Source organism: Euphorbia lathyris, chromosome 2 (genome assembly GCF_963576675.1).
Source record: "Euphorbia lathyris chromosome 2, ddEupLath1.1, whole genome shotgun sequence".
Lineage (NCBI taxonomy): Eukaryota > Viridiplantae > Streptophyta > Magnoliopsida > Malpighiales > Euphorbiaceae > Euphorbia > Euphorbia lathyris.
The window spans coordinates 37,542,787-37,566,640 of NC_088911.1; the positions used below are offsets into that span (position 1 = coordinate 37,542,787).

At 33.9% G+C, this 23,854-nt stretch overlaps 3 protein-coding genes across 3 annotated transcripts; all 3 read right to left on the bottom strand.

Annotated features, from left to right (window-relative positions):
- Positions 1–1,742: 1,742 nt before the first annotated feature.
- On the bottom strand, positions 1,743–4,297 carry LOC136217814 (UDP-glucose 6-dehydrogenase 1-like). Its single transcript, XM_066004477.1, has 2 exons — positions 4,145–4,297; positions 1,743–3,452 (listed from the first exon to the last, which is right to left on the bottom strand). Exon 2 carries the CDS (start codon positions 3,441–3,443, stop codon positions 2,001–2,003), a length of 1,443 nt encoding a protein of 480 aa, XP_065860549.1. The 5' UTR covers positions 3,444–3,452; positions 4,145–4,297; the 3' UTR covers positions 1,743–2,000.
- A 2,128-nt stretch (positions 4,298–6,425) lies between these two features.
- Positions 6,426–10,109, bottom strand: LOC136217815 (uncharacterized). Its single transcript, XM_066004478.1, has 3 exons — positions 9,427–10,109; positions 8,696–8,831; positions 6,426–8,127 (listed from the first exon to the last, which is right to left on the bottom strand). Exons 2-3 carry the CDS (start codon positions 8,823–8,825, stop codon positions 6,644–6,646), a joined length of 1,614 nt encoding a protein of 537 aa, XP_065860550.1. The 5' UTR covers positions 8,826–8,831; positions 9,427–10,109; the 3' UTR covers positions 6,426–6,643.
- Positions 10,110–15,944: 5,835 nt separating this feature from the next.
- Positions 15,945–23,574, bottom strand: LOC136217816 (beta-glucosidase 40). The gene is made up of 13 exons (XM_066004479.1): positions 23,078–23,574; positions 21,145–21,211; positions 20,993–21,051; positions 20,827–20,902; positions 20,287–20,358; positions 18,380–18,467; positions 18,020–18,275; positions 17,832–17,947; positions 17,533–17,747; positions 17,196–17,230; positions 17,001–17,103; positions 16,340–16,442; positions 15,945–16,234 (listed from the first exon to the last, which is right to left on the bottom strand). The coding sequence occupies exons 1-13, from the start codon at positions 23,222–23,224 to the stop codon at positions 16,060–16,062; spliced, it is 1,512 nt and encodes a 503-aa protein (XP_065860551.1). The 5' UTR covers positions 23,225–23,574; the 3' UTR covers positions 15,945–16,059.
- Positions 23,575–23,854: the final 280 nt, after the last annotated feature.

Sequence of the window (23,854 nt, forward strand, 5' to 3'; positions counted from 1 at the left end):
CGCTGACTAACAATGGAGTTTATTCTTGCAAATCTGCCTTTGAAGCTTTTACCCTCAATAGGTCCGATCCTCCCTCGGATGTTTGGAAGTCCATTTGGGCCCTCAAAGTCCCTTACCGTATTAGGAGTTTCATGTGGCTGGGCGTTAAGGACAGGTTACTTACTAATTCGGATAGGCACAAAAGGCATTTGGCGGACTCAGGAGCATGCAGTAGATGCAAAGGCCATGTTGAAACTTTGTGCCATGCTCTTAGGGATTGCTCTAAAAGTAAAGAGGTTTGGAAGAAAATTCTCCCACACCATATTTTCTCTTCCTTCATGACCCACTCTGTGGATGACTGGTTCTCTGATGGTATTAGTGGAAAGTTACTATCTTACATGGAGCATGGTGACATTTTCTTTGCTATTATCTGTCACCAAGTTTGGAAGTGGAGAAACGAGGAGATTTTTGGTAATAAAACCGTGTTTATGCCAAACTTAGCTGAGTTCTTCTCGAAAAAACTCTCCTCTATTATTGAAAGTTTCAAAGGAGAGTCCCTTGCCAGATCTTCCCAGATTAGTGATGTCCACCTCGTGGGATGGAGCAGGCCGATAGAGGGGGTTGTGAAGCTGAATATTGATGGCTCCTGCCTCAGCAATGGTAAGATTGCTGCCGGAGGTGTTCTTAGAGATGCGGGGGGCGCCTGGCTTTCTGGGTTCACCCAGAATTTGGGGTTGGGATCTTCCTTCTCAACGGAGCTCTAGGGTATTCTCACTGGTATCAAACTTGTTAAAAGGCTGGGTGTTAAGAGGCTTTCTGTGGAGTCTGATAACATGGAGGCCATCAAAATGATTTCTGAAAATCATGCTATGGGTCTTAATAGCCGCAACCTTATCAAAGCTATTAAAAGGCTTTGCTCCTTCTTTGAGATCTTAGAGTTCAGTCACATTTTCAGAGAGCAGAACCGAGTTGCGGATCGCTTGGCGGCGGCAGGCCATGAGGGGATGTTAGGTGTTACTACCCTTTCTGTTTCACCTATCTTTCTCTCTCCTCTTCTTTTAGAGGATTGGATTGGGGTTAGCTTCCCTAGGCTAATCCCAGAGTAGTTGTTTTTTGTTTGTTTTTCCTTTCCTATTTTTACCAAAAAAAAAAAAAAAACTGGATTAATTTTACTTTTAACCTTTAAAAGTTAGGCCAATTTTTAATCTTTATTAACAAAATACGTCATAAATTTCATTATCTTCATTCCACTTACGTATCACGTTGCGTTATGACTCATCGGTAACAAATAAAAAAAATTAAAAAATCTCTCATATTCTATACCAAAACAAATACATGTTATAGTTTCAAAAAAACAAATACATATATCATTGTTTTTTTAAAAAAATCACTGACTGTACCCATTGTTTTTTAAAGAGTGAGATTTGCAGCCTTAGTTATCTGACCTACCTGAATCCAATGATTACTTGATTAGTACTACTGACTACCTAACTTTTCCACTTGCGAATTTGTACTACAGACGCGGCATGCCAATCTCTCTCTCTCAGGCCACAGCCATCAAAATCAGGCACTAGTGTTCATTAATAAGACTCAACTATGAAAAACCTTAGTCCCGAAATGATTCGGGATCTGCTAACATGAAACATCACATAAAACCGTGAAATCAAGTCGTGTCAGTGACACAAATTCTAATGCTAAAATAGACAAAAAAAAAAAAAAAAAAAAAAAAAAAAAAAAAACTGAGTATTTCATAATTTCAAATGGATGCCTAAATCATTAGCAGTTTTATAGATAGAAAATTTATGAAGCAAGAGACATTGAAAAAGGGTTACTACAATTCCTTGGTATGGAAACGCCATATACTCAATTAGCAATGGGGGATCTGAAACAAAACCAATAGATTATAGTGGAAAACAATTAAAAAAGCAATGATACAAAGAGGGAATTGATGTAAACATCTTATAACATTAGACTCAGCAGCACCAACCATAAGCAATTCAGAATCAATACCGTGAATGGGATTATGCAATAGCAGGCATGTCTTTCACCCATGGATCCAGTGGCTTACCAATAGAGTAAACAATAAAGCCCATTTTCCTCAGCTTTTCAACATTGACGACGTTTCGCCCATCAAACATAAATGCAGGCTTCTGCATGTTATCATAGATCCTCTGGTAATCGAGAGTTTTGAACTCTTCCCACTCGGTCAGAATGCACACACCATGAGCATCCTTTGTTGCTTCATATGCATCCCAAGCATGACTAACTTGTTTTACATTTTTTGGACTCATTGGCTGAAGATGAATGGGATGATCCCAATCAAATTTCTTCATAGACAGGTCTCTTTGAATTTGGTCCTGTGAAACCTGTGGATCATATATGCTCAAGTTTGCTTTGTCACCCAACAAACCGTTGCAAACATCAATTGCTGGGGTCTCCCTAGTATCACCAGTGTCTTTCTTGAAAGCAAATCCCAGAATTGCTATCTTCTTACCCGAGACTGTGTTGAACATAGATGAAACCAGCCTGTTCACAAATCGGTTCTTTTGGTAGTCATTCACCTTAATAACCTGTTTCCAGTAATTTGCAACCTCAGGAAGACCATTGCACTCGCAAATGTATACCAAGTTCAAGATGTCTTTCTGGAAGCAAGATCCTCCAAAACCAACACTTGCATTCAAGAATTTAGACCCAATTCTGGTGTCCTTACCAACAGCATGGGACACTTCGGTGACATCTGCACCAGTGGCTTCGCAGAGAGCTGACATGGCATTAACAGAAGAAATCCTCTGAGCCAAAAAGGCATTTGCGGCGAGTTTAGAGAGCTCAGCAGACCACAGATTGGTGCATAAGATTTGATCAACAGGGACCCATTGTGAATAAACATCTTTCAATGCTTGAATTGCCTTTTGTCCTTCTGGAGTCTCCCTACCACCAATAAGCACACGGTCTGGCTTGAAAAGGTCTTCAATTGCAGTTCCTTCAGCAAGGAATTCAGGGTTAGATAGAATCTGAAAGTTGATGCCTTTGCTGTTGTGCATCAAAATCTTTTCAATTGCCTCAGCTGTTTTAACAGGAACAGTAGATTTCTCAACAACAATTTTATCAGATTTTGATACATCTGCAATCATTCGAGCAGCGCTCTCCCAATAAGTCAAATCAGCTGCTTTGCCAGCTCCAAGTCCTTGAGTTTTGGTTGGGGTATTAACTGATACAAACACTATATCAGCTTCTGAAACATGCTTTTCTACTTCAGTGCTAAAGAAAAGATTTTTTCCCCTGCGCGCCTTCACCACATCATCAAGGCCTGGCTCGTAAATGGGGAGTTGGTCACTGTTCCAGGCACTGATTCGAGCCACAGAAATGTCAACTACAGCTACTTCGATTTCTGGGCACTTCAGGGCAATCACAGCCATGGTTGGACCGCCAACATAGCCCGCCCCAATACAACAAATCTTCACCATTTTTATATCCTAAAGGATGCATAACCCGGTATAAGAATTAGAAAAAATAAACTAGAACAAGTCAATCACATAAGCAAGATAATATACCACATTAATCACCAAAACTCTAAAGAAACAAACAGAATTGTTGCTTAATACAGGAACGCTGATAGATCTGGAATAACAAGAGCTCTTTCCCTAATTTCCAAGACAAAGACAACAAAGAAATGCACTTTAAATGCTAAAACTAAATAACAGAACGCACAAAATTAAATCCAAGTACGTGTCACGTAAATCTGCGGGTTTTATGCGCTTTGAAATCTCAAGAAACTTAAATCATAATTACAAGTTTTTATGTAAAGAAATAAGGAGTTTCATTTCAGATCTATACACTCCATTGCTTTGAAATCACAGATCGCAAATTATTGAAAAATGCAAAAGCAAGTTCTTCAATTCAAACAGATATGGGATCCTGCTTATGAGAGATTTTCTTCATACGTTGTGTCAACTAACAGAATCAAAATAGAAGATTCATCTATCAGATTTACCGTAACAGGTATCATTCCTCGGATCTGTAAATATAATTGAATAATGTACCCATAAACAAATCCACTGAACAATAAATCTAAATACAAACAACATATCAAAGGACACCAAAACTAAATAGGAAATGAGCTAGAAAATGCACAGAACAAAAAAGATGGAATGAGAAGATAATTTACCTTGCGATGGTTTGGATTTTTGGCGAGGAAGAGGAAGAAATTAGGAGTGAAGGGAAGGAAATGTGAAGTAGAGATCTAGCGGAGTAGAAGGAAATCAAGATTCAAAGTCCACAACTTATATATATATATGTAACACCAGCCGGGGCCCACTCTTGCTGGCTTTTCTTACATCTCCCTTAACGAGTGGGAAGTTTATGGTCATAAGAAAATAATATCGAATTTTCAATTATTGATTTTGTCATTTTAAAAAAAAAAAAAAAAAACATAAATATTTAACTTAAAAAAAATTATATATTTATATATGGAATAAATTATAAATTTGTCTCTTAGTTAATGTAAAAAATTGTAAAATTTTATATTTAGTGTACCGAATATAGAAAAAATTTGGACTCCTATAAATTATATGGTCCAATTCTGGACACAAATAACATAACTATAAACCGGCGCTCTTACCTGAACCCGAGACATCCATATATATCTCTCCATCTTTATAAGTGAGGTGTTGATTGTACTCCTACTAAATGAAAAATTGTACATCTTACTTTTTATTCCCAATCTAGACAAACCTTATCGTTTATGTTAGAATAGGGGCAAACGAATATATATTACGCATAACTTATATGAGCTAAGTTTATATTTTGCATCTCGAACAGTAAACACCAACTGCACCTATTTATGCTCAAAATTTCTCTATGTTCACAAAATTTTACCATTTTTTGCCCTAAAGGTAAACTTACACTTTCTAAAAAACGATAGGCACAACTTTAGATATAATAATGATTTGGCTAAGTTCATTTGTGCCTCTTAAATAGTTAGGTGGGAAGTTTTTCCATTGGAGATTTAGTGCTTTGCTTCTTCTCATGGCTTTTTTTTTCATTTATCATAATATGAATAGATGTAAAAAGTTAATAGGTATAAATTTATTAGTTTTTATTATTTTCCTTTTTACCTCTTGTAATAATAATATATAAAAACATTTTTCAATCTTTTTAGTTAAATTCTGGATATGTTTTTATTCTTTTTTGTTGTGTTTCCCAGGTGAAAAAAATTGGTATCAAAACCTAACATTTTATCATTTGAGATTTTTTTTTTACTTTTCAATTGAGTTTTTCATAGATCTTCTGTTCTGAGAAACAATGCACAGTATAACTTCTACATTTCTTGTAAAATTTTCTTTCTTTCCATTCTATTTTGTTGATTCGCATATTATTTTCTACTAAAATATTGTGGTCTTGATTCTGGGTTCTCAATGGCAGCTTATTCTCATTGGTGCATTAGATAGATATCAAAAATGTTTTCTCACATAAGACCTTCAACTTGTGTTTATTGCTCAAAGAGAGTATGGCTAAATTTGTTAAGTAATTCCCTTAGTTTTTATATGGATTGGAACAAAGTCCTCGAATATGATTTGGAAAGTTCAGTCAACCAGTTTTCGAATCGAATTTCCCAAAATTTATTAACTACCTTATAGAGTTCAAGTAAATATGCAGGATTGGAGTAAACATCTATACTCCAGCTTGATAGGACTGTTGCAGTGTGAATAGATATTATAGTTAACAGTTAATAAATATAAATTTATTAGCTATTAGCTTTCCTTGAAGACATGCTTTTATAAATAACTAGTTTTTGGTCCGTGCGATGCACGGATTCATCTTAATATATAAATATTAATAAAAATACAATCTAATAATTACAATTAATGACATAAATGTGTTATATAAATTAAATATTATTATTTGATTTTCACATTTACTTTAAATAATATTTTTATAGATAAATATAATAATAAAATAAAAACTAATATATTATATATTATATTATATTTTTTATCAGTAAAAAAAGGAGGAAGTGACACCTCAGTTCCATCGTTACTGTTTTATATTTTATATATATATATAGATATGTAGAGAATTAGAGAGATTTTAGGGATTAATTTAAATTCTATAGTCCTCTTAGATATATGAGATAAAATAATCTTTTTATAGATAAATATACATAATAAAATTAAAATTAATATATTAAATTTTTTATCACTAAAAAAGGAGAAAGTGACACCTCAGTTCCATCGTTACTGTTTTATATTATATATAGATAGATGCCGCCAACTTGCTATCAGGTCAGGAAAACACCTATCAATATCAAACCTCGTGCTAGAAATGGGGTAGTGCCCATTGGGGGCAGATTTGCCTGTAGATAATGAGATAAATGGGAACTCGGAATACTGATTTAAGGTTTGGCTAAAGATCACTAACTGTATATATCATAGTTCAGACCCTTGGCATAAAGCAAACAAATGGATGCAAAAGATGCAAAAATGTCAGACATAAAAGAATATACAAGAACAAAATTCCTTTAATTCATTAATTAAAAGGAAAATGCACTATCCCCTTGCAGGATAGATATTTATATGCAGAAAAAGCCCCCCCAATATCCTTGTCATTACAAAAGTAAAACAGACTGTACACCAAGGAATGCACAAGGACTTTCAGAGAACCATTCTCATTTCATGTTCAGCTCACTAGTTGTTCCTTGTCCAAATATTTCTTCAATAATGTTACATGTCGGTAGGAAACTAACATCTTTTGTCGGAACTGCATATCGTGTATCCCAAGATTTAGTGTCACATGTATCCAGTAAGTAGACCTGATCCACTTCATCACTGAATCTCCCAGTTCCAAGCACGAAGTCCCTGTTATCAGCTCCAACTCGACTAAGTTCTAAAGCAGCCCCGTTGTGAACTGCTCCATACAAACCAGTCTTGTCAGCTTGGAAATCGAACGACATGCATGAATCATCTCGAACACTGAAATCCTGCAAAACACTTCCTGCCTTATAATCTGCATGCAAGTCAAACCTGCTCCCATCTAATGACTTCATGTTATTTGGTTCCAAGACATTATCTATCTCAGAATCTTCTCCAGTGGCATCTCCACCACTGTCTCCCAAATCCCCATCCTCATCACTACCGTCATCGTCACTATCATCTTTGTCTTCGTCCTCTTCAACATAAGTATACACTCCACGATCAGCATTATCACATTGATCGATAGAATCAATATCTGAGTCATCATCTTCATCTAAAACTTGAAATTTGTAAGACCCCCTATTGTTTCCATATAATTCATCATCGTCACTATCGATGTCTAGTGAGTTTGATCTGTTTTGAGCAGCCAGCCTCCGAAGCATGAAGACATTAAAGTAATAGCTGACAATTTCCTTAGAGGACCGAGTTGAGAACACTTGCGACAAGTGGTTCCAAAAATTTTGGCCTAAGGATGCAGGGTTGGAATAAACTACAGCATGAAACACCCGTTCCTCTTCTTCAGTCCATTTATGTCTGACCTCCTCTCCCATGTCACAGAAGCCCAAATTAACAAACTTTTCATGCCCAAGGGATTTCTTAAGTTTTTCCCGAGCTTCCTGTATGTGTTGTCGCACACATCTGACAGAGCCTTCATCAAGACAAGTGCAATCTGTCCTGCCACTATCACCACCACCAGTATAGCTGCAATCTACCATTGATTGTGCGTCTGGCAATGGCACTATACAAATACCCATTTGCTTCTCTTCATCAACACTGTAAGTTTTCAGATTTGAATACGAAAGCAACGAAGGGCTATTTAGACCGGAAGAATCTCCCAGTTGTAGTTGATTCTTATCGAAATGTCCAACCCATACTGGAATACTGGCTTGATGATTTGGTCCAAGAGGTACATGTCTCGTTGGAGAACGATCCAAATATGAAGAGTAGACATCCTCGGGTGGTTCTAATCTCTGCATATGATCACCTTCGGAACGTTCTATGGAAGAATAAGAGTAAGCTGCTACCCCAGTCAAAATATCATCATCACTAGAACTGCTAGTGATCAATGAACGAGGAGTGCTTAACTCTACACCTTTACCAAAATTTGAGACTTCACAGACAATGTTGTTTCCAAGTGTATCATGCTGTTGAGCTTTTTCAAAGCTTCCTACATGATAATCTGTTTTACAGAGCATAAATTACAAGTATTCAAATAAATAAGGATTGAAGCCTTATTTGGTCCTTGTGGTATCCAAAATTTTTTCATTTGCCACTTGTGGTATCATTTGACCCTGAGGCTCATAGGTGACACTTAACCCATTTTAAATAGAAAATTATTTGATTTTTAAAAAATTTCACATGGTACAATCTTTAACACGGGACATGTATACGAGACAGTTGTTTTAAAAAAATATTTCCATATAGACTTAACCTATGGATAAATAAGGAGTTTTTTTTTCTTATGTATCCACATATTAATTCTAAATGAAAACAAATAATTAAAACAATCGTCACGTGCATATGTCACTTGTCAAATATTGTGTCATGTGGCAATAATTAACAAATCGCTTAACTTTTCATCCAAAATGGATTAAATGTCGCATATGGGAATACTCAGGGGCAAATGTTACCAAACGACACCACATTAGCCAAATAAGTCTTTATGCCAATAAATAAATAAACCAAAATGATGGTTCTCAATCAATCAAGTATTTTCAGTCATTCCAGAAGATAGTAATTATTAGCACCTGCAATAGTGGGTTCCTTAGATGTAGGACCTGCAAATTGAATCAACTTATTGCTGCAGTCCACCTGTCTTGTCTGCTTAAAAGGAAGTTCTTGGAAGTCCTCACCATCAAAAGGCCGTTTAAAACCCATTCTAGCCTGAAAAAACAAATTTCAAAACAAAAAGTTTGATTCCATACGAAGCCAAATCTAAACCACACAGTGAAAAAGAAAAATTGAAGCACAAATATGCAAAAACACAAAGGCCCATGTTAATAGTAAAAACAAGGATTCGGCCATTTTTTTCAATCAAATGGAAATAAGAACAATTTTCTGACAAACAACAACTAGCTAAGGATGGATGCAAGACCAACAGTTAGTTAAAAGGTATGATAGAGAATATCAAAACATACAACCTAAAGAAAGACTAGTAGCAAATATTGGATACACTGTAACATAAAGTCATAGTATAAAGCACAAAAAGGTTGAAAAACGATTGGCTTAATAGGCCATAGGAGTGCAGTAAGGTTCTACACACGATAAGCATTGTATTCAAGCAAATTCATTTGCATTAGCTTCAATTGAAAACATAAAGGAAGAAAGTAACTAACCGTTACCTCTACACTACTCATAAATGACACAATGATTTTAGCATTAAAAACACTTACCAAGTAAGAAAAATAACAATAATAATAATAAGTTATTTAATAATATTAACAACATAAAACGACAACCATGTCAAAACGACAGTTACCTCTCAAGCTCGTCGAATTGAAACTCGATTACAAAATAGGACGAAGATGAAGCTTAATTTCCGCGTGGAGGAAACGGAATTGTATCAATAAGCTAATATACAGATTATATCAAATGAATCCCCAACTCAATTTACAAAAACAGGAACCAAAAAAATTTCGACGACAAACCCTAACCCTAGATACCAAAATCAATTACTAGACAAAAAAAATTCGGGGAAAAAAAGGGGTGATACGGACACTATGAAGCTCAAGGAATCAAACCCCCAAACAAATTTACAGATACGAGCAACCCTACACGAAGTGTAATCTCACAAACCCTAGAGCCCAAATAGCGCAATTAACTACCAAAAGATAGACTCAAAATTGATAGGAATATTAAGATTCACGTAAAGAAGATTTAAATTCCACGAGAAATCGAGAGATTAAACGCACGACGAGGAGTCGACATGAAACCCTAACCCTAGAATCGAGCAAAATCAACGGCAGAGGTCGAAAGAGGTATCAAAAGAAAGAGGAGAAATGGAATTGAAAGAATCGGTCGGTCTAAATAATCGGAAAACAGAAATCAGCGATCAATTCCGAACTGAAACTGGGAAAAGGGGACTATCGAAAGACGAATTTTCTTATTTGCTATTTTGTAGACGAAGAGATCCGAAAAACAAACCGGGTTAGATTGACAGCGGCTGGACCTTATTATAAACTGAACCGGGCCGGCTCCTCGACAATTATTGATAGTCTTATTTTACGCGCGCTAAGAATGTATACGGTAAAAAATTATAAAATTCATTTATATTCGAATTCTTTTACTTGGATGAAAAAGGTGAAAAAAGGTAAAAATAAATGTGCTTAAGATCCTTGATTTTCTGTTTTTGTACTAATAAGTCGCTAATTCCTTTCAAAATAAAAAATAAGTCGCTAATTAATGAGATAGTTTAAAATTAATATGTTGTACATTCGATTAATTACACTAAATTGCTAATTAATGAGATAATTATTAAAATAACATGACAATTATGTTTAACTTTATTGAACACTCGATTAATTATACTAAATCGCTAATTAATGAGGTAATTAACTTTAGTATAAAGTTGTATTCAAATAACATGACATTTCATGGTTAACTTTATTGAACACTTGATTAATTACACTAAATTGCTAATTAATGAGATAATTAACTAAAGTTAATTTGTTCCACGATATTTGTATTTTAAGGTTAATGCATGAGAATTAAGAAATATAATTAATTTTAATTAAAACAATTTGGTTTTTGGTAAGATTAAAAGACTTTGTTACCTTTATATTAATTGCAATTTGCATCCACTGATTAATTTTATCTATTCTTAAAATAAAAGACAATTTAAATAATACTATTATATTTGGTAAAACTCAATTAATGTGCATTGATTAAAGGGTAAATTCCAAAAAAAACCTCTGTGGTTTGATGTTGTTCCAAAAAAAACTTTTGTGGTTTGTTATTACAAAAAAAAAGGACTGTGGTTTGCGCTGTTACCCGAAAAACGGAAATGGACTTAACACCGTTAATTTGCTGACGTGGCACAGGGGTAGACTTGGAAATTCGAAATTTTTTTTATTTTTTTCTCTCTCATCTTCTTCTCCTTCCTCATTCTCCTCCTCATTCTTCCTTCTTCTTCATCCTTCTCCTTCTCCTCCTCCTTCTTCTTCTTCTTCCTTCTTCTTCTTCCCCCTCCTTCTTCCTCTCCTCCTTCTTCTTCCTCCTCCTTTTTTTTTTTTCTTCCATTCTTTTTTTTAATTTCCGATTTCCGAAGAAATCTGGAAATTTCCGAAATCTGGAATCCAGATTTCCGGAAATCTGGAAAAATTCTAGATTTCTGAAAAATTTTTAGAAATCTGGAAATTTTTCAGATTTTTAAGACAGATTATTTTATTTGTTTTGTGATCTCCAAAATTACATAGAAGAAACGGAAGAGAGGAATAAGGTTTGCTCAGGAAATATAACTCTCTGATATATATATATATATGATGTTTTAAGGTTGAATACATAATTCATTTCATGTTGGAAATATATATATTCTGTGCCTTTAAGTATTGGAATTTGTAATTATTGAATTGCATTCATCGAGTTCTTTCCTGTTTGCACCTTGCTTCCATCACTTTGCTTTGGAATAATTTGGTTTAGGCTAACTGGTTTAATTCAATAGCTTATTATGGAGAATATCTGTTGATACGTGTATTGTCTATTAATCCATGATTATGGTATATTATTGGCCTTTTTCTTTTGTTTATTAATTATGTTGGTTTTGTAAGGCATATTGATAAAAAATGTTTAGGTTTTTGGCAAGTAGTATATTGAATGGTATATAGAAAAAGCGTACACACAGAGTACATGAGGAAATTTTTTGATATTTCTAAAGTTTTTTTTATTTGTTTCCTTTTGATTTCTGTCTGGAAAATTTCCAGATTTCTGGAAATTTTCTAGAAATCTGGAAATTTCCAAAACTTAAAAAAAAAAGAAAAAAAAAGGTAGAAGAAGAAGGAGGAGGAAAAAGAAGAAGGAGAGAAGAAGAAGAAGAAGGAGGGGGAAGAAGAATAAGGAAGAAGGAGGAGAAGAAGGAAGAAGAATGATGAGAAGAAGGAGGAAGAAGAAGGAGGAAGGAGAAAAAGATGAGAGAGAAAAAATAAAAAAATAAAAAAAATAAAAAAAAAATTCGAATTTCCAACTCTACCCCTGTGCCACGTCAGCAAATTAACACCGTTAAGCCCATTTCCGTTTTTCGGGTAACGGCGCAAACCACAGTCCTTTTTTTTTGTAATAACAAACCACAAGAGTTTTTTTGGAACAACATCAAACCACAGGGGTTTTTTTTGGAATTTACCCTTGATTAAATCAAAACGTCATATATTATAGAACAAAAAAAATTCTAGAAGGACACCTGTTATAGAACGGATGGAGTATTAAAATAACATGACATTTATGGTTCAATTTATAAAAACTTCATCTCTCCGTTTATGAGAGTTTATTTTATCTCTTCTAAGAAGAGTTAGAGTTCGTTTTTTTTTATCACTAATGGAAGGATTTTTTTTTGGAAAATCGCCATATTAATGATAGTGACGGGTAAATCCTTGATTTTAGAGAATTGTAAGTTGACGGAACTGAAGGGAAAAGAGGATACTTGTGTATGGTCGGTCGTTTTCTTACTGTCAGAGTCATCAACATTGTGGCTATGAAGAATCACATGGACAACCTTTGGCGAGGAGAGAAATAAAAATCTCTGAAAACGGCCCCAACATTTTCTCGTTCGAATCTTTTCATGAAGTGGATACAAATAGAGTTCTTGCGTCTGGTCCTTGGACCTTGATAGTCATTTACTAGACATGAACGATTGGAAACACGGGATGTCCCTCGAGAGTGTTCCTTTGGATTTTGCACCCTTTTGGATCCAATTTTATGATTTTGCTATAGGGAATATGTCGAAAGTGATTGGAAGGCAAATTGGAAACTTCATTGGAAAGTTCCTAAAGTACGATGCCAATAACAATTCGAGATCTCATAAAGCACAAGTCGCTGCCTCAGATAACACTCACAGCCTGTGCTTTCAGAGGATAAAATTAGTGGATGTTAACTTGACGGTGAGTTGGCTCTAAAGACTTGGTGTGTGGGGAGACGGTGACTGCGACGATTGAAAGTGAGTCGCACTAAATTTCGGTGTCGGTAGAGGTGGAATGTGGGACGGTGTAGGTAGGGGTGGAATATGAGAGATTGTCGATATGGTGGGTGCAGTCATATGCGTGAAAGGATTCCGATATATGGTGTGGATTGCAGCACAGTTACAGTATTCAATAAAACTGGATCAGCGGCAACAATAGTAGTGAAGGAGGCAGCTGAGGTGTTTATGTAGAAATGGTGTTTGGCGGTTTCTAGGGTTGCAGGTGTGGCTCTGATACCAAAAAGATTGTGAGGCAGCTTAACTGTGTATTGATGTAATCACGGTATTTATACACAAGACATAAACTGAACCCTAGTGGATTTCAAAAAAACTAAACCCTAGTTATATAATTATAGAAGTAACCATGTACATATAATTTATTAGCAATAACTTTTCGATGGTTCTCCCACTATAGTATTTTTATCGATACAAATTTCCTATTTTAGTGACTTTATTAGGTCAAAAACTAATTTAGTGGATACCGGTTCACAAAGCCACTACTTTAGTGACCATAAAAACTTTTTCCCGAAAAATGAATGATTATAACTACACTTGTTTACACGTGTATACAATAGTTGATTCATTAATATTCGTTTAGTTGTTGATGAACATTCAGTCCATATATGTTTTTTTAAATGTCCATTCGTGCAAATAGAATATTGACTCGTTAAAAACCTTATTAAAGAAAAATTAAAAAAACAAAACTTATGATTAATCAAAAAAGAATACATATACGGTTACAATATTACGGAATTTTTTTGAGACGACACATTGTATTACGGGTAAATTTTATCAATAGTGTATAACTTTTACCCTATTTCACACTTTGATGTACAATCTTTATTTTGTCTCACTAATATATACAATCTTATTGGTGACCTCCCACTATAGTATATAAGATAATTAATTTATTAGTCCATATATTTTGACAAAACACACTGTTTAGTCCCTGTATTTTTAAAAACACATGGTAAGGTCCCTAACCTTTTTCTCAGTGAACTGTTTAGTCCTTCCGTCTGTTTGTTAGATTTTTTACCGTTTATGACTTCGAAAATGACTAAATTATCCTTTACTATTTACCTTCAAACTTCAGATGAGGAAATCCAATTTAGAAGAAGAAGTTATTTGTATGAAGAACAACAAAAAGAACAGACTCAATGCTTACGAATTGGAACAATTAAGAAGAAAGTCAAGAAGAAGAACACTCAAAATTGATTTCAGATGCATTAGAATTTAAAAGAAGGGAAATAAAGGAAAAGAAGAACGCAAATCCAAATTGACTAACAGAATCTTCATAAGAGTCTAACGGCAGGTACTAAACAGTTCACCGAGAAAAACGTTAGGGACTAAATAGTTCACCGAGAAAAACGTTAAAGATTTTACCATGTATTTTTAAAAATACAGAGACTAAACAATATGTTTTGTGAAAATATAGTAACTAATAAATTAATTACTCTAGTATATATCACCTGCTTTTTTCTTTTTTTTTTTTTGCTGTCTCTTTCTCCCTCACGATTTTTTTCTCTTTCTTACTCTTTCTCTCTCTTTTTCTGCTTCCTCCTCCTTCTTCCCCATTCTCAAGTTTCAGATACTAAATAAAATTATGAACAAAGATTGATAAAGTATTTTTCTCTTTCTTCTCTTTCTCTCCATCACTCATCTCTCTCTCTAAAAAACGTTCATCTCTCTCCCAATTACACTTGCAAAACTCGATATATTGGTGCTGAAACCAAATCGCTGCATCTAACGTAAGCCTCAAAAGATTTCTTATTACAAGAAATTGATTGGAGCAAGGGCGTTTTGAACCCCGAAAACATGAGTTCTAGGTTCCTTTCTCTTCGATTTGGCTTTAATCTGTCTCTCTAGTTCTCCTAGTCGAATTCTATGGCTTTTTGCTCTTAATCCGACTTTGTGATTGATAATGGCTGCCTTATTTGCCTTTTTGTTGGATTGTTATGTGTTGATGATTTAATTCTGTGATATTGGGTTTTTTTGAGGCTCTGATTCTTGCTTATGGATTCATTTACTGTATGTAAATGATGGGTTTTTTTTGTGTGTGTTTTTTTGTATGTGAATGGCTCTGATCCTCTTCTCTCCATATCCTCTCTTTCTATCTTTCTCCAGATTCCATGGTTGTTTATTGCATAAATTAGTCCCCAATTTCAAAAAAATCTATCGTTCTCTACAGAGCCGTTCCTGATCTTTTGTAGGCCCAAGGGTGAGAGAATAAAATTGGGCCGTTCTCTATCAATGCAAGGAATTGGAATTTAATCTTATTATTGTCAAAATGGTATAGAAATTGACTGAAAAAGAATTTGAAGGCACACAGACATGGAATTTAATAATGATGGTGGAATAAGAGAAGATGTTTGAAAATTGGGTTTAATGGACTCAAATTGAGTTTCTGCATAATAGTTGTGATCGCAAATCCGAATGAAAAATACAGATATTTCATGACATGCTTCATAATCTACAGAGAGAAATGGAGAGTTAGAGAGAGGGTTCAACTCGTTTTAGAGAGAGAAAGGGAAAGTTAGAGAGATGTAAAGAATAAATGAAGGAGAGAATAGGGGTATAAAAGTAATTTCATACTAATGAGTCAATTTTTGACTTTTTGACCGGTCAAACCGCTAATGTGGCGTGTTGGCCGGTCATTTTTACATGTTGTACACTAAACTGGGAGGTCACCTATAAATTCGTACATATTAATGAGACAAATTGAAGGTTGTACACCAAAATGTGAAACGAGGCAAATGTTATACACCATGATTGTATTACCATAAACCAACTTTTAAAAAAAATGCTCTAACTAATATTTTAGTAAACAAATCTACAAGATTGTAACTTAATTGAATTTATTGAGTACTTAATTCATAATTCTTTTAAATAAACATACAAATCACATGGCCTATTTCAGTAAAGGATTTTAAGAAACACATATTAAGATTAAGCAGATGCTAGGAAACTTTTGAACCATTTAACAGAATCCTTAGGGTATCTCTTGAGGTTATCCTTATAATCCACAAAGTAAAGACCAAATCTTGAAGTATATCCACCTGCCCACTCCCAATTATCCAATAAAGACCAAACAAAATACCCTTTCACATTGCACCCATCTTCTCTGCAATACACAAATTAAACAATGTAGTATATGTTAATTAGTTAGATAACATGTTTAATTATCTCATAATTTATCTTAACAAAGTTATTAATTTGCTACTCATACTTGATTGAAGCTAGCAAGTTGGTTAGATAGTCATTGAGGTATTTGATCCTTTTCACATCGTTTACTACATCTTTACGAGAGGCACTACCCGAATCATCCATTCCTGCAAAGAAAACAAGTCGTAAGAGATCATTATTAACTAATGATTAATTTTGGGATGAGTTTCAGATTTTCCACTAATGTTTTTGGGGACGTATAGATACACCACTAACGTAAACATAGAATTTTTTTTAGGTCCCCATGGTAGAACACATAAAACGAGACTATTACACCCGCCCAGAGGCTGAGGCAAGGGCACAGGGTTGTCGATGCACACTCACCCGTCGTCAGGAACTCCTGCCCATCCTTCATCTTCATAAGGGTTGCGCTTTTCTTTTCACCCCATCCCAGGCCAAAACGACGTTGTTTTGGCGTTAGTAGGGGCTATAAATATTTTAAGCCCCATCATATGGGTTAATATTTATTTTTTCCACTCCAAGCAATCAAAGGATGATTCTACCACTGCCTAAGCTCAAAACTGCTCCATGTTGGAAACATTGAAGACAATCTTACATCAGGGTGTATCTACGCTTTCCCTAAAACGTTATTTTATATATGTTCCAAGCTTTAAAGTAATTAAGCAGAAACATTAAATGGATATATTCTAGAGAAAATTATTTACCATTTTCTGTTATAAAGATTGGGATATTGCCATATTTATTCTTGATGTAGTTCATTAAGCTTCTCATGCCTTCAGGAACTATGTATAACCATACAGAATTAGCCTGCAATTTTAGATAAAGTGCAAGTTTATACATTGTTAAAAAAGTAAAAAGCAGAAAGGATTAGAAATTTCTATTAGTGTGATTTTACATACCTTTTCTCCAATAGGGTTCAGCAGGCCTTTGAACGCTGAAAAACCACATCAGACACCGATATATTACACATTGTAAATGGCTAATAATTTGCTGAAGGGCAGCCCAGTCGCACTACGCGTCCCCTCTGAACGATGGTCCGGGGAGGGGTCCCACCACAAGGGTGTACTGGGAGCAAGCCTTCCCCTACCAATTTATTTGGCAAGAGGCCGCTCCTAAGACTCGAACCCATGACCTCTTGGTCACACGACAACAACGTTTACCGTTGCGCCAAGGCTCGCCCTCCAATAATTTGCTGAAGTTATTGAAAAAATGAAAGCTTGGATGAGGTGAACTTACGAAGAGTTAAAGCGCCTGAGTCTGCTAGAGAATCATTTAAGACCTTACCAGCTGAACTATCTTGAGCATAATATGTTGTATAGTGATTAATACCAACAAAATCTAAAGACCCTTTAAGAAGAGCAGACTCTGTTTTTGAGAATCTTGGCAGGCGGCCTCCAACTCTACTAATCATTGAACTTGGATAATCTCCGAAGATTAAAGGTTCAAGAAACCTGCACATCAAACACAAAATAAAAGATAAAATAAACTATCATATCTGTAAATATGTAGCAGTAATAGTAATAGTTAGTAATTACCAGCCAAGCTGAAAATCTTGTGCTCTTTGAGTTGCCTCAATATCTGCTGTTTTGTTTGTTGATGGAGTAAACCACATAACATCTAATGATATTCCGATTGATCCGCGTTGTTTTGCCTGATTGAACTCCAAATTTAGATTCAATTCAATGTTTGCTGTTACATATTTATAGTATTTATTGTTTGTCACCTTATATTTGTTCCTGTAAATGTTAGCCACAGTTCCATGAGCAAGAAGCACATTATGAGCCACAATGTAAGGCTCGGTAGCAGAATTTCCAGCCCTGCAGAGAAGGCGCAGAAGAATGGAGCAGCGACCTGGAGCCTGGAGACCCACATCATATCCTTGTATGGTGAATGTATGTGGCTCATTGAATGTTATCCAATGCTTCACTCTATCCCCAAAACTTTGGAAGCAAGTCTCCGCAAATATTGCGAAGTCATTTCTGTAAATGACTTAAATCAGTATCTCATATATACCATTCATTCATTCATTCAGTGTAACATCATATCAGGTTATAGAATTATTTAGTGTTAGGAAGTCTTTTACATGATCTGAGGGCTCAGCCATCCTTTGTATCTATCGTCCAAGGCTTGGGGAAGGTCCCAGTGGTACAGTGTCACGTATGGCTGAATTCCTGCATATATATACTGTTATGTTACATATTGTTTTCCAGTTTTTTCTCTACATAAAAAGTACAATCCAATTACTGTCTTACATCTCAAAGTAAAAATTTAAGAATAACTCAAGTTTAGTGTTCTCATGGATTTGTTTAAGAATAACTAAAATGACAAAACACAATTATATATGTGAAAAAATGTATTATTATCCAACATTTTGGATGAAGATTTCAATTTGGTGTCATACAGTTGTTAGATAGTTCAAACCATATTGAAAAATTGGAGCAACTCATACGAGATTGGATTGTTTATAGCCTATTTATCGCAAAAAAAAAAAAAAAAAAAAAAAAAAGAATTTTTAAAGTGAAAAAACCCTTAAAGAAATTTTTATAGCTATATCGAGCTAAACCAAACTGACACTGAATGTATTGAAATGAATTTAAATCCCCGTAATTGTATAAACATGAAAGATATGTTGAGATTATTTAAAACAATTTTAATCCGGTTAACGATTAACCCGATAATAATTTCAGTTTGTACCCCTCTGAAATCAGAGGTGTGAGAGATTGTGGGTTGGAATCTATGAAGCACCGATACAGGTACGCATACGGGTACGCGTACGGGTACGGCAAACGGCATTTCTAAAAAATATGAGATACAGCTATGGCGGGGATACGGCAAATTTTATATATAATTAATAATATATATATCATTTATAATGAAAATTGAAAAGATACATAAATATATAAATCACAAATCATATTCATAAAGTCATTATAAAAACACAAATAATACTCTCAAGTCATTATAAAACCACAAATAATATCTATAATATTAACTAATAAGTCATTAATTCATAGCAGCTCGACCAGATGAGAGGAAAAACTTGATCAAAGCAGATCGAGCAGATGAGAGGGATCGACTTCAGCAAAGCAATCGAGGAAGACAACTGATTGCACAGAACCACTGAATAGAGAGGGAAAAGATTTAGAAATTTCAATTTTGTTAGGGTTCAATCGCATCGCACAAGAGAGATTTTTAATTTTAGTTTAGGGTTCAATCGACTCGTGCCTGTATATACTAGTAATCCTGGGATTATTTCATTTTTTTTTTAAAAAAAAAAAAAAAATTTGAGCACAATGCGCTTACATTAAATTAAAGAAGAAAGAAAAATCCCCACCAAACCCGGATGTGATTCGTGCCTGTATATACTAGTAATCCTGGGATTATTTCATTTTAAGCCTTATATATTTTGAGTTTTTTAAAAAAAAACCTTATACTTTCAAAGTTTTTTAAAAAAACCCCTAAAGTATCCCCGAAGTATCCCCAACGTGTCCCCGAAGTGTCCCCGGCGTGTCCCCGCGTATCCCCTCATTTAAAAAAAGAAAAAGAAAAAGAAAAAAGGGGATACTTCCCATCCGGTACGTATCCCGCCGAATCCCTGCACCCGGAGTATCGGATACGCGTACGGTGACCTCCGGGAAGTATCGGTGCTTCGTAGGTTGGAATCCATCCTCTTACAGAAAAAACAAACCATAAAACAATCAATTAAGGTTGACTTGAGTGATTAAAGGCCTCAAATTGCTTAAGATAGATCTCGAACCAAGAAATCGGACAAATTATAAAAAAAATGATAATAATTTAATAAATAATAGATAATGGAGTATTTCAAATTTAAATTTAATAAATATTTAATTTAATTGTTTCTTTATAATTAATTGAAGAAAATTATCTCAATATAATTTTTCACATTTATATCAACAGTAAAAATATCCAAATTCTCTTATAAATTCCACCAGCATAACAGAAATGGGAGAGAGTGATGTAAGGTTGTACCTGCTGCAAGTAAGGCATTGATGAGTTTGTTGTAATGATCAATTCCTGCCCTATTTATCGCCCCAGTTCCATCTGCAAGTTCGGTGATATTTGTAAAATTTGTCAAAATTACTAATCATACGCTCTAGTAAATTCATTTGATTGTTTGTCAATTGTAGCAACTGATTAAACCAGTTCACGAGTTATATTTGAAGTCCAATCAAATTATAAACTATTATAAACTAGTATTTAGTATCATAATCATTGATTTATGTTAATTATAACATTTTGAAAAAAAAAAATCAGTAAATCAGTGTAAAAAAAATTATAATCTCATATCCATATATACTTTTTTAAATGAAAACATAAATCTAAATTATGGATTGGATTGAATGTTTCAGTTTGGATATATATACTTTTTGGTTACTTTTATATATATAAATGTATTTGGTTACTTTCAGTTTTGGATATTGCGTGCCGGTGTTATAATAGGCCTAATTAATATCCAACAGAATAAGATAGTACTAAATTTGTGGATGATATATATAAAAATGGACTTACTAGGATATATCCGAGGCCAAGAAATAGAAAATCTGTAAGCATCCATGCCCATGTCCTTCATAAGTTGAACATCTTCCTGTTTTCAAATGAATAATTGCAAAATCATGTCACATGCCCTTAATTTAAAAACATTAATTTATGGAATTCGCCATGAAATTGTACATACAGGAAAACGATGGTACTGATCAACTGCCACATCTGCGTTAGAATTATCAACCACTTTTCCTGCAATAGATACAATGTTTAATTAGAATTAAGAAACCACACTTTTGAAAAGATAAATCAATTAAATGAAGAGTAAAGAGAAGAAAAAGTTACCGAAAGAGTGGGAGAAAGTGTCCCAAACACTTGGTCCCCTACCATCCTCTTTTACTGCTCCTTCATACTGTAATATTCATTTTATCAACGGAATTCATTAATTTAACTTTGGTTAATTAATTACTCTTCCAGTGAATAATAATTGGATTTTTGACACGACTCCGTTCAAGTCCAGCTCACAATGGAATATCCTAATTAAATTCAACCCCACATATTCGGCCAATAATTAAGGCTATCAATTATTTTTTACTAATTCGATTTCGTAAGACTTAAGAATGTCTCTATCAAAAATTAGAATTCAACTATTAATGGCCTGAATGAATTCAGAGTGGGAACATACACTCAGCAGCATAGACTGATTTTTGTGGACGTTACAAATATTTCCAAAGTCAACCTTTCCTGCATGCATGATAGTATTATATTTTCTATGTATACATTCAAATTCTTTCTTCCCAAAAAAAAAAAACATTCAAATTCAATACATGAAATATTTTTTTTAAATATTTAGAAAAGTATTTCGGCTTTAATTTCTTTTTACAAAAAAACAGAAACCATAAGCTATATGTTTTGTTTTCTTTTTTTGGTAAAAATATGTTTTGTTTTCTAATTTTACTATAATGAATTCCTAATAATTTGGTTTTTAGCATTAATTAGCTCTTTATTAACAGTTTAATCAAAATTGTACTCTATACATATTTTGTCAAAATGTGCAAATAGTATTTTCAGCTACTAATAAAATATAGAAAGCATGATAGAGATAAAATAAAAAATATTAGTGAGAAACTAATTAATTCCTAAAATAATTTATTCAATTATTTTCTTACTTTAATATGTAAAAAATAATTCAAATCAGTAGCCTAATCTTTCTTTTTTTTTTTGAAGAAAAAAAAAAGATTATGAGTATGGCTAAAATAAAGTAACCATAAAAATAAAAAGCACCTACAGTGTAATTATTAAGGTGCTTTCTATGCTTACTTTGTTTTTTACAAAGTAAGTTTTACTTTATTTTTTCTACCATTGGATGTTGTCAAAGTTCATCACCATCCAATGGTAGAAAAAACTAAGTAATGCTTACTTTGTTAAAAACAAAGTAAGCATAGCGAACACCTTTAATCTTAAACATTAAACTTACCGTTTTCGGAACAAATGAAATGAAAATAGTAGATTTATTTTTCTTTACAAGATAAGCTTAAAAATACCAGAATTTGGTACAGGATCTCATTTCTGGAACAAGACTCATATTTATAGTAAGAAACGCCCAATCCCAATCAGGTGCCTTTAATTGCCTAAACCTTTTATAGAAAGTATCGTGACATATACATAACAGAATACAGATACAGAATTTTTCATATTAAATTTAAATTAAACCCTATATCCGCTAAATTTATAATTCTTTGTTTATTAAGAAAAACAATTTGATAAAAAAATTTAAAATTTCATCCGTTAATCATGGGCTAGTAGGAAGTGTGCAACAATGATGAGGCATCTAACTTTAGAATCAAGATGAAATAAATAATTGTAAAAAACAAAAATAAAGCAGCAATTTAGAAAGAAAACAAAAAGAAATCGGAAAGTTAATGGAGAGAAATAATTTGGCAGTTTCCGAGACAAATTAAAGTTCTGTTCATCCTTACTGATGTCACTACAGTACAGTTCGAATTCGAAATGAATAATTGATTTTTTGTTTTTTAAAGTTCTTGTTGATAAGAGAAATCAAGAACTTGCCCCCACAAAGCCACATTCGAAATAGTAGATTACAACTAGAACAGCACAAAGAATGGGTCATGTGAAACCTGATCGCCGAGAAATGGAATTTGAATTCAAATTAAGAAATTAGCTCGGCAAAAATGAAGCAAGAGAGATTTGATTGCTTGTCCAGATTTGAAACCAGTGAAGAAGAAAATACATCTAACTCAGATAATTTTATACTAACCTGAAAAGCAGAAGAAGCAGTGCCAAACACGAATCCTTTTGGAAAACTTGCTCTGCTAATCTGCGCCGACAAGCAGATTTGTATCTCGAAAACCAACACCAAAACTACAATCGTCAAATCAATCGCTCTTCTCATCTTCACTACCATGAGCTATATGCATATACTCACACTGACAAATTCGAGAAATAATGGTTTATGAAATTGAAAACTACTTCGCGTTTGTAAAAAGGAAATCTGCGAGGGAGAGAGCTGATTGGAGAGAGGGATTTTAAATCAGAAGCGAGAAAAGGATTGATTTGGAATATGCTTGAGAAATGTGTGTGGAAGAAGACTGGTATGGATTTATATAGAGAAAGAGAGTAGAATCTGGTAAGACAATTATCAGAGCGGCAAATGTGAAATCAAATTGGGGAATTGATGGAGGCGGCCAGTTATTATGAAAATCAAAGTCTCTTCATTCACACAAACATTTGTATAAGGAGTATTATATATGCAATGGAGCTCTTCTTTATGGGGATAAAACAAATGTAGCAAAAAAGCTGATTCAGATTGCTTGGAGATTGTGATTGCTTTTGATTTTAGCCATTGGTTCACCCAAAATAAAACCAACTAAATGTTTGTGTTTTTTTTTTTTTTGTTAAATAATTAAGGAAAAGTATACGAATAAACTTTATGTTTAGACCATTTTCAAACTGATATAGGCACTTAAAAATTTCAAACTGATATAGGCCCCTTTTTTTTTTTTTTTTTTGACTTAAAAATTTACAAACTGATATA

Excerpts from the sequence above, each read along its gene's own strand:
- LOC136217814 (XM_066004477.1), bottom strand. The coding sequence starts at position 3,443 with ATGGTGAAGATTTGTTGTATTGGGGCGGGCTATGTTGGCGGTCCAACC.
- LOC136217816 (XM_066004479.1), bottom strand. The coding sequence starts at position 23,224 with ATGGTAGTGAAGATGAGAAGAGCGATTGATTTGACGATTGTAGTTTTG. Across the intron at positions 18,468-20,286 it reads CAATGCCTTACTTGCAGCAG|GAATTCAGCCATACGTGACA; the intron begins GTACAACCTTAC and ends ATATATATGCAG. Across the intron at positions 17,948-18,019 it reads TTTACAGGAACAAATATAAG|GCAAAACAACGCGGATCAAT; the intron begins GTGACAAACAAT and ends GAGTTCAATCAG.
- LOC136217815 (XM_066004478.1), bottom strand. The coding sequence starts at position 8,825 with ATGGGTTTTAAACGGCCTTTTGATGGTGAGGACTTCCAAGAACTTCCT. Across the intron at positions 8,128-8,695 it reads TAAGGAACCCACTATTGCAG|ATTATCATGTAGGAAGCTTT; the intron begins GTGCTAATAATT and ends TCTGTAAAACAG.